General features: G+C 46.3%; 1 protein-coding gene across 1 annotated transcript in view; it reads left to right on the plus strand.

Annotated features, from left to right (window-relative positions):
* MYO10 (myosin X) overlaps positions 1-10,658 on the plus strand; it is a 190,800-nt gene that overhangs the window by 155,263 nt on the left and 24,879 nt on the right. The window contains exons 20-26 of the mRNA XM_006907122.3: positions 1,650-1,774; positions 1,868-1,982; positions 5,803-5,909; positions 6,739-6,972; positions 7,335-7,380; positions 8,148-9,023; positions 9,931-10,054. Of these exons, the coding sequence (XP_006907184.1) occupies positions 1,650-1,774; positions 1,868-1,982; positions 5,803-5,909; positions 6,739-6,972; positions 7,335-7,380; positions 8,148-9,023; positions 9,931-10,054 (1,627 nt within the window). The remainder of the gene's footprint in view (positions 1-1,649; positions 1,775-1,867; positions 1,983-5,802; positions 5,910-6,738; positions 6,973-7,334; positions 7,381-8,147; positions 9,024-9,930; positions 10,055-10,658) is intronic.

Consider the following 10,658-nt stretch of genomic DNA (forward strand, 5'->3'; position numbering starts at 1 on the left):
CCAGGGAAAACAGTATGGGTCATGAATGGTGAAAACTTGAAGAGAGAGTTCGAGAGTTTTTTCATTTAAAAAGTTTTGGAGCTTGAAATGATGACATATTAAATTAGCAGGTTTCTCTGTGGATGTAACTGAGTGGACTAAGTTGGATGCTTTGTTATTCGTCGTTTGTTTTGTGTTCGCTTTATACTAGTCTTTGTAGGTTGCTGCTGATCAGATTATATTCCCAAATAAATACAACAAGCATTTTAGCCAAATGCTGTCAGAACAGTCGCCTCTTCTTTAATCCAGATATTAAGGCGGAAGAGTAACCAAGGATAATTTTGTTTTCATATTTTTATGTCCTTCTTACTGTTCTGAGTATATTTAAGGTAATAAAGACTAAAAATCTGTGAGCCACAGTTCTTGGGGATGTTTGCCCTAATTTGTCGGCTAGACTTGGGCAGAATACTGCTGAGTAAAGACAATTTGGTCGGTGTTTGTAAAAGAAATTTGCCTGCTGGAGATGAGGGCAGCTAGCTATTCCATCAAAAGCTGTAAGGGAGATTTGCAGAGCATTCTTTCAATTTAGTCTTTGCTGGTTTGGAAAGGTACAGAATAACATGGCTTTCAGCCTCACTTTTTTGTCAGTGACTAACTGCATTTTCATGGCTTGCAACTTTAAGCTACTCTCCGTTTTTTTTTTTTTTTTTGCACTGTTTAACAATGTACTTATGTCCTATGGCACTATTTTTTTCATCCATTTTATACACCGCTGTGTAGGATAACAAAATACAAATTAATTAAAGGGATTGGGCATTTAAATTAAAAAACAAGTCACTGCCCAGAGCTGTGAATGGGAAGTGGCCTACTTTGGGGCTTCAGTTTGAAAGACTTATTGTCCGGTCAGCAGTGGCAGTTTGTTTGGCAGCTGAGTGGATAAGAGAATGCGTTTCGGAACGTTAAGTCTTGGTTTGATTTCCTCTGGCTTTCATTTGCATGTTCTCTGGGATTCATTTATTTAGTGATCATGGTATGGAATGTTCCATAAATGGAGTATTTGACAAGAAAGAGACAAAAATGAAAAAGAATCTTCATTTTCTCCCCTTCTCCCCCAGCCCTCACTGGGTCATTGTATTCTTCAGCTAAAAAAAAAAGTCTTTAAATGCCTTGAAATTAAAGTTTAAAAAGTAAATAAAGTGATATTTGTATGGCACTTTAGATTCTTTAGTGGTGCAGTTACGATATTTGTAAAACAATCAAAACTCGAACATGGATATTCATATCAAGGCATTATTGGCATCTTAAGATATAATGTGTTGTGATATTTAAAAAAATGATATTGATAAATTTACAAATGAAGTGGTGTGGCGGCTGGAACTTGTTTCCAAAATAATTCAAGGGCAGGGAAGTGGACTGTATGTAGTTGGGGCAGGATCGACGGGGTGGTGGCTGTTGAAGCTAGGTGCTGGGTACATGGGGTGGGTTCACTTTTTATTGTGTAGTTTTGTGTAGGTCGTGTGCGCGTGTGTGCACGTATAGAACAGTGTGTGTGTGTGTGTGTGTGTGTGTCTGTGTAGTTTTGTGTAGGTCGTGTGCGCGCGTGTGCACGTATAGAACTCTGTGTGTGTGTGTGTTGCCTTGTTAACTTCTCAGCGTTTCGCGTGTTTCAGATGCCAGACCACTTCGACCAGGCAGTCGTGCTGAACCAGCTGCGGTACTCCGGGATGCTGGAGACCGTGAGGATCCGCAAAGCGGGCTATGCGATCCGGAGACCCTTTCAGGATTTTTACAAAAGGCAAGACAGGACCTGCATACATCCTCTTTCTTTTCCGAGGGATGGGGGAAAGAGGGAATGACGGCATAATGTGAGCCTGGCACCTCGTTGCAGGTATAAAGTGCTGCTGAGGAGCGAGGCTGTGCCCGAGGACAGCAAGGGGAGGTGCGCGGCCCTGCTGCAGCTGTACGACCCCTCCCACAGCGAGTGGCAGCTGGGCAAGACCAAGGTACGACGCGGGGAGAGGACGGCCGCCCCCAGGCCCTGGCAGGCACTAGCCTCAGGGCTGCCCGCCAGCCGTTTTTAACATTGGGATGATGCTCATGGGATCGTGCCCGCCATAATCTTTTGTCTTCCAGACAGTTCATATTTTATATGAAATCTTTGACTTTTCAGGGACTCTATGTTTGTCGGGGACACAGCAAAACATCAGATCCTAAGTGTTTCTATGTGTGTGTTCATTCAGGCGGCCAACTCAGGGCCGGGGCGTAACGTGCAGCTTCCCGTGTCTGCGAAGGTGGCTCCTCTCTTCCTATGCCCTTACGTGGTGGGGGGCAGAGTGAGCTCTGGTCTCTTCCTGTAAAGGCACTAAATACCAAATACCATCCGAATACCACGACTTTGGGGATAGGACTTCAAAAGGTTTTGGTAGGGACACAGCTGATATTCATTCCCTAACTGACCAGTGCGAGGTCAGCGACAAGTATTTAGGCAGCATCTCGGAGCCACTCATCCTTCAGGTCTCGACCTAGATGTCGACCTTGACAGGAATCCTTCTCAACATTCTTCAGTGTGCCAGAGTCACAAGGCAGAAGGAAAAATCTAAAGAGGGGAGCCGCTGCTCCCCCCGGCCACCCTCAACCTCTCCATGGGGAAGGGCACCAGAATCTCCTGCATGGCCTGTTCGGACAGGCCTCCTACCTTCTTTAGAAATGCTTGCCCAGCAGATAGGATCTCTTGCCTTCCAAATGTCATGTTTAAGCCGGCTAAGTCAGAGCTGGGGCCATGTTTAATTTACCAACCACATCACTGCCACGTTCAAGATGCTAGGAACTTCTTTACCAGAAGGCCCAGATGTTCATCAGAGGGTAATGGCTTTAAATACCTTCTGGCAGCAATATTGACCAAAACACAGGCTGGTGTAGTGTTTTACAAATGCTTGGGAACGCAGAGCAAAAATAGGTAAGGCCGTGACTCACGTGTGGTAGGTAGAATTCTTTATTTACTGTTTTGCCCAAATGTCTTGGAGGAGATGGAGGATAGAGTCTGGAAAAATGTGCCATCAGGAGAACATAGTGCATCATTTTAGGCCAGAATGACTCACAGGAGCATGCATTTTAAAGTCATGAGAGAGAGGGTACCGTTTAGCACACCCTCCCCACTGCGACCAAAATGCCCTCATGCTGACGGTTAAGAGAAAAGCATAAAAATATTTGGCACTAGTATTTTAGGGAATAATTCAGAATTTCCTATGCATGTGTTAAATTTGAAATGGCATAATTAAAAGCTACCTTGATGGAGCGTCAACATTTTTTCAAAAATCAGGAATTCCAATAGGAAGTGCCAATTATCAGACCCCCTTATCTGGTTTTGAAAAGCATGAAATTAAGGAGCCTGTTCCCAGAAACAGGCCAGCAAAAAAGCTGTAATCTGTTTAGTCCCAATTCTTGTATTCTTGTGGTGGCTAAACTGAGATGTAGCTTAAATGGTTTAATTCTAATTTCAAACTCAGTTTTCAGAATTATTTTTTTAATGTCAGTTTTTTTTATATATGTTAAAGTGTTTGAGGCCCAGATATTCTGATCGTAATCACTTGATGGGCATGAAGAGAGTTTTCATGTCATAAAGTAATATTTTACAAACTTTTTATATTTCTTTCCTTCCTACCCTCCTTTCCTTTTTTTTTTTAAAAATTCTTTTTCCTTTTTTTATATGGGGAATACCTCTGTGTCTCTTGTTAATGAAATAAGTATTCACAAACTTTGATAGCAATGTCACAATCCTTTTATATCTGTTGAATCTAATAATAACCCCAAAACGGGGCTTATATAGCCTTTTTGTTGTTTTTTTTTTTTTTCGTTCTAGTAATATATTTTTACTAGATATCTTAGTCTGTACAGATGGAAAGTTTTAAAAAAAGGTAGGCAACAAAGATCGAACAAGTCGGACTACATCAAACTAAAAAGCGTCTGCATAGGAAAGAAAATCAGCAAAATGAAAAGGCAAACTGCTGAATGGGAGGAAGTATTTGCAAATCTTATATCTAATAGGGGGTTAATACCCAAAATTAATATAAAGAGCTTATACAACTCAATAGCAAAAGAACAAACAATCCAGCTTAAAACATAGGCGAAAGATCTGAATAGATATTTTTCAAAAAAAGACACACAGATGGCCAACAGGTACATGGAAAGATGTTCAACATCACTAATCATCAGAGAAATGCAAAAACCACAATAAGATACCACCGCACACCAGTCAGAGTGGGTGTTACCAAGAAGACGAGAAATAACATGTTGGCAAGGATGTGAAGAAAAGGGAACCTTTGTGCACTGTTGGTGGGAATGTAAGCTGGTGTAGCCACTATGGAAAACAGTATGGAGGTTCCTCAAAAAAAATCTAAAAATATAACTACCCCATGATCTAGTAATTCCACTTTGAGTATCTGAAGAAAAAGAAAACAATGACTCGGGAAGATAACACGCACCCTTCTCTCCCATGTTCATTGCAGCATTATTTACAATAGCCAAGATAGGGAACCATCTAAGTGTTCATTAATGGATGGATGAATAAATTATGATGCACACGCGCGCGCGCACACACACACATACACACACGCGCGCGCGTGCACTGAAATATTATTCAGCCATAAGAATGGAATCTTGCCATTTGCGACAACATGGATGAACCTTATGTCGAATGAAAGAAATAAGTCAGCCAGAGGAGGACAAATACTGTGATCTCTTATGTGGAATCTAAATCATAGGGGAGAAAAACCCAACTCATAGGTAGAGAACAGATTGGTGGTTGCCAGAGACAGCAGGTAGAGGGGGTGGGCAAAATGGGCGAAAGTTGTCGAAAGGTACAAACTTCCAGTTCTAATTAATTCATGGGGGTGTAATGTACAGCATGGTGACCATAGCTAACAATACTGTATTACATATTGAAAGTTGCGAAGAGAGGAGATCTTAAAAGTTCTCATAGTAAGAAAAACAATTTCTGCCTACATATGATGACAGATGTTAACTAGACTTATTGCGGTGATCATTTTGCAGTATATACTATTGAGGCTCGGGACAGGCCACCCCAAAATATGCCACAGTGATGTATCGATTATTTTGTATTCAAGTTACTTGAGAAATAGCTGATGTATAAAAGAGGCACTCTGACCCTCCACTTCCTCCTGAAAGCAGGAAATGGATCTCTCAGTGAAAGTGTCCTCCCTGTCCTGGGGGCAGAGGCATCCTTATCACGAAACAGGGAATCAAGGCTGACGAAGCTGCAGGAACAAACTTTGTTACAGCAGTACTTAGCTACCCCAAACACAAACCCCTTTGTTTTGTCTCATCTTCACAAATAATTGTTTCTATGTCTAAAAATGGGATGTGAGCAGCCTGCTTCCGTCACTTCAGGAGTCCCCTTTCTGTGAGACCTCTATATGAAATGTAATTAATTTTTTTTTCTCCTGTTAATCTGTCATGTGTCCATTTAATTATTAGACCAGCCAAAAGAACTAAGAAGGGTAGGGGGCAAATTTTTCCTCCTTCGCGATACAAATATCAAGTCATTATGATGTTCAACCGAAACTAATATAATGTTATGCGTTAATTGTACCTCAATTAAAAAAAATAAGTAAATAAAAACAGCGGCCCTTCCCCACAAGGAGTTTGAGCAGCACTGCGCTAGAAAGCATTTAGAGCAAACCTGAGAGAAAAATGCCTCCCCACCACCGCCCACCAATAAAAAAAGATATCTCTGACCCAGACAGAGGCGCCTGCCTTCTACCAGCCACATTCTTTGGTTCTGACATGTCGCTCCCTCCTGGGCAGGTCTTCCTTCGAGAATCCTTGGAGCAGAAACTGGAGAAGCGGCGGGAAGAGGAAGTTACCCGGGCGGCCATGGTGATCCGGGCCCACGTCTTGGGTTACCTGGCACGGTAAGGAGTGCCGTGGGGGAGGAGGGCTTCCCTGGCAGGAGCCATCAGGTAGCCGGGTTGATCGCTTTTACTTAAAATAGATCCGTTTGGAGGGCTGGGACCGGGCTAAGGAGAGTCCCAGGTCAGTGCTCTGGTGATGCCAGAAGCCTGGTTAGCTTGATGGGGCAGCAGAACATAAGAAAGGGGATTCTGGGCATCTCGGCAGTGGCAGTAGGGGACTGTGCCGAGATATTTAAGCGTGTACCTACTTCATCTTCGTCAGGTACTGAAGCCGGAGGCAACCCGGCCGTTGCCTTTGGCATTTTGGCCGTTGACATTGGTGTTCTCTCATTGGGTCCACAGAGGCCCACTCTCCGGTGTCTGCTGAATGAGGCAGCTTTTCATGTGCACTTGTGTTCTGTCCACCTCTGAGGACCAACGTGCCACGTGAAACCCCACACCATGAAATTTTCTTCAGTACTAAGCTGTCTCACTGTGGCAAATTTTTTTTTCTTATAAAAACAGAGTATATCAGATCTCTTGCAGTCCTGTTTACAACCAGCTTCCTGCCAAAGCTTTTCAAAGTCATCATTAGGGGTTATGTGTTTATTTAGCCAAGATATGATAGGGTTCTTGCTTTAGTTTTGTTTGTTGTGGTTCTCTTGTTTTTCTTCTGTTTTGTTGTGCTCAAAGGGGCCTCCTGTTCGCTCCCCTTTGTATGATGAGAGTATCTTCCAACACTGGGTCCTGTTCTTATGTCTTACAGCATTAACAAACTCATTTGAAGCGCTGGAAACCTCATTACCTCAACAGTTATTCTGTTGTGCTGTGTTTTTGTTTTCATTTTCAGAAAGCAGTACAGGAAGGTCCTTGACTGTGTGGTGATAATTCAGAAGAATTACAGAGCATTCCTTCTGCGGAGGAGATTTTTGCGCCTGAAAAAAGCAGCTACCGTTTTCCAGAAGCAGCTCAGAGGTCAGACTGCCCGGAGAGTTTACAGACGGATGCTGGCTGAGAAACGGGAGGAAGAGGAACAGAGGCGACGGGAGGAAGAGGAAAGGAGGAGACGGGAGGAGGAGGAAAGGTACAGCACACCTGCCTCTCTTACTGGGGTGAAGCAGAAGGACACCTTTGGGGTTTTATGCTCTCTATCCATCCTTGTAGCAAGAGTTCTCAGTGGATGCTGCCAAACCTACCACTGGAAACATTAACTTCCGGTGGCTCAAATATAAAATTCCTTGGCAGCATCGAAGACTCACTTCTGTGTGTGCTTTTATTCACGCACAAAACAAGTCTCTTGCCAAGAGAAGAGGCTCCATCCTTCATGCTTTTTAAGTTCTCTTTAGCAAAGCTTTTTAAAAAAAGTTAGCTCGCTCTGACAAGTGGTTCTAGGATTTTTTTCATTGTGCTTTTTTTCCCACTGTCTCTTTTCTTTACGATTTTCAGAGAAAGAGAGAAGGCACGAAGAGAAGCTGAGCTCCGCACCCAGCAGGTAAAGGATGCTGTGACCATGCGGCATCTCGTCTGTCCCTTTCGTTCCCTCTTCAAACACGTTGACTCAGGATTCAAAACTGAAAGTATAAATCTGTTGGGAGGAGAATGTTAGGGGAGATGTTCGTGATGCAGTTTATTTTTTAGTTTTTTATTTATTATGGTGACATTGCTGAATAAAATTAAAGGTTTCAAGTTATGATGCAATTTCTAACCCATTAAATTGGGTGAAAATTAGTGAATGTCTAAGATCTTAGAGCGAATCATGACAGTATAATTTCTCTAAACCCATATAACCACTGTATTAGTTTGCTCAGGCTGCCATAGCAAATTAAAACAACAGAAATTGATTTTCTCGTAATTCTGCAGTCTAGAGGTCCAAGGTCAAGATGTTGGGAGGTTTGGTTTCTTCCGAGGCCTCTCTCCTTAGCTTCCAGGCGGCCACCTTCTCGCGGTGTCCTCACGTGGTCTTGCATCCGGGCATGCATCCCTGGTGTCTGTCTGTCCCAATCTCCCTATAATAAGGACACCAGTCGGACTGGATTGGGGCCACACCTCACAGCTTCATTCTAACACGATCACCTTGTTGAAGGCTCCCCACAGACACATTCTGTGGTGCTAGGGTTTGAGGCGTCAACATAGCAATTTGGGAGGAACACAATTCGGCCCCAAACAACCGCATGTCATGGTTCTTCAGTGCAGAGGAGGAGCGATCCCTGTGCTCTTGGTGGAGACATTTTCCGACGTCTTCCTTCCTCTTCTGTCCAGGAGGAAGCGGCGCGGAAGCAGCGGGAGCTGGAGGCCTTGCAGAGGAGCCAGAGGGAAGCGGAACTGAGCCGGGAGCTGGAGAAGCAGAAGGAAAACAAACAGGTGGAAGAGATCCTGCGTCTGGAAAAAGAAATCGAGGACCTGCAGCGCATGAAGGAGCGGCAGGAGCTGTCCCTGACCGAGGCCTCCCTGCAGAAGCTGCAGCAGCTGCGGGACGAGGAGCTCCGGAGGCTGGAGGACGAAGCGTGCCGGGCCGCCCAGGAGTTCCTGGAGTCGCTCAACTTCGACGAGATCGACGAGTGCGTGCGCCACATCGAGCGCTCGCTGTCGGCGGGCAGCGCGCAGTCGGGCGAGCTGGGCGGCGGCGGCGCCGGCGCCGAGACTGCGGCCGGGGAGAAGCCCAGCTTCAACTTCAGCCAGCCCTACCCCGAGGAGGAGGTCGACGAGGGCTTCGAGGCAGACGACGATGCCTTCAAGGACTCGCCCAACCCGAGCGAGCACGGCCACTCGGACCAGCGCACGAGTGGCATCCGGACGAGCGACGAGTCCTCGGAGGAGGACCCGTACATGAACGACACGGTGGTGGCCACCAGCCCCAGCGGCGACAGCACCGTGCTCCTGGCCGCGTCCGAGCAGGGCTCCTCCGGCGGGGAGCCCACCTACTGCATGCCCCAAAGCAGCGGGGGCCACCCCGGCCCGGAGGGCGACTACGACTACGACCAGGACGCCTACGAGGACGGCGCCGGCACCTCGGGCAGCAGCGTGACCTTCTCCAACTCCTGCAGTAGCCAGTGGTCCCCAGACTACCGATGCTCCGTGGGGACCTACAACAGCTCCGGGGCCTACCGGTTTAGCTCCGAAGGGGCGCAGTCCTCGGTGAGTACCACCCCGGGCCCGGCTCGCCCACGCTGCGACATCGGGGCTCGGCGACATCCACGCCCCGTTGCACCAGCGCTCGGCTGAACGCGCCTGCGCAGACCGTGCCCGGGCTTTCAGAGCCAGGCTCTCTGAGTCGATCCCAAACCCCTTTCTCGTCCCCAAAAAGCAACCGCATCAGGGAATGGAACTTTGACGATGTGCCGGCTCCGAGTTAAACACAAGGCCCGGAGCTGCGTTTTGCCCAGAGGCTAAGAAAACTGGCATTTTTAATGGGGAATTTGTCCGTGTCTGCCCTGGCTTTGGCGGCAGGTTGGGAGATGAGACCCACCCTAGCTAGAACTAGAAATGCCACGGGCGTGTTGCAGACTTTTCCTTACATTAGCTGCACAGTCCACACCCCAGGATGAGCTATCCTGTGCTGGTTGAAAAGGAGGCATCTCTAAGGGCTTAAACGTGCCCTTTTCAGCTTCCGGATTTATTTGTCATTTACTTTTTATTTTTCCCATCGTCCACTGCCTTGACTTCCTAAAACTTGAAGGTATTTTTAGCTGAGTAATTTAAAGGGAATTAATGCTCAGTTTTTTAAAAATGATATACCTAGTAATTTAAAGGAAATTAACATTCAGTTTTTAAAAAATTATACCTTTAAACAGCAGTGTTGTTTTTAGAATAGTTTTTGTGTTAAAGTATGTCTGGTGTTTTATGTATCGACGTAATGGACCATTTGACCTTAAAAGGTCTCGTTTTGTAATTATGAAATGTTTGACAGCCACCCTGTTGTGGTGTTACGAATGGACGTGTTGCTTCTTCGTCCGTGTTTATTTCCAATGTCGGTAGCTGCTGGCCACGTTCACTGCTTGTTCTCTTGTTCTCTGGTCCCCATCGGCTCGCTGTCCTTGTGCAGTTTGAAGACAGCGAAGAGGACTTTGACTCGAGGTTCGACACGGACGACGAACTTTCCTACCGGCGGGACTCCGTGTACAGCTGCGTCACGCTGCCTTACTTCCACAGCTTTCTGTACATGAAAGGTGGGACCTGTGGCCACCTGGTGCCAGGGTTGGGGGTGGAGCAGGGAAAACCGAGGTCTTGTCTTCACTGAGTTCGATTGAGGGGTTGGGAACATCACCCAGTCCCTGCCCCTCGCCTCGTGTTAGGTCCTCTGGGTGCACGGAGGGCGTCGTGGTGGAATGACGTGGGTGACACGGTCATAGCCGGAAGAACGTTCCCTTCACTCCTCTTAGTTGGTGCAGTGTCAGGACAAGGTTTACAACCACCGTCACCATTTTCAGTCCCCTCTCCTCTCTGTTGTCCCCTCCACGTCCTAAATCTCCCCCCGCCCCACTTCATGCTCACTTTTCTCTGTCTGTCTCTCTCACATATACACACATACAACCCACACGTGCGCTGCTGCTGTAGTTGGTGCAGCCGATTGTAATGGTCACCTGCATTGTCCCCTCCCATGGGAGTATTAGAGAACCTAGAAGGACATTCTGTGTATGGAGAAGAGTAAAGCTCTGAGAGGGGGCCACACCTGTGCTTGCACTGCTGACAACACCTACTGTCTGTCCCATACCTGATGAGAATTAAAGTTGTACATTTTGCTCACTATTAAGCTTTGAATGTACTGAATGC

Source organism: Pteropus alecto, unplaced genomic scaffold (assembly GCF_000325575.1).
Source record: "Pteropus alecto unplaced genomic scaffold, ASM32557v1 scaffold152, whole genome shotgun sequence".
Taxonomy (NCBI): Eukaryota; Metazoa; Chordata; class Mammalia; order Chiroptera; family Pteropodidae; genus Pteropus; species Pteropus alecto.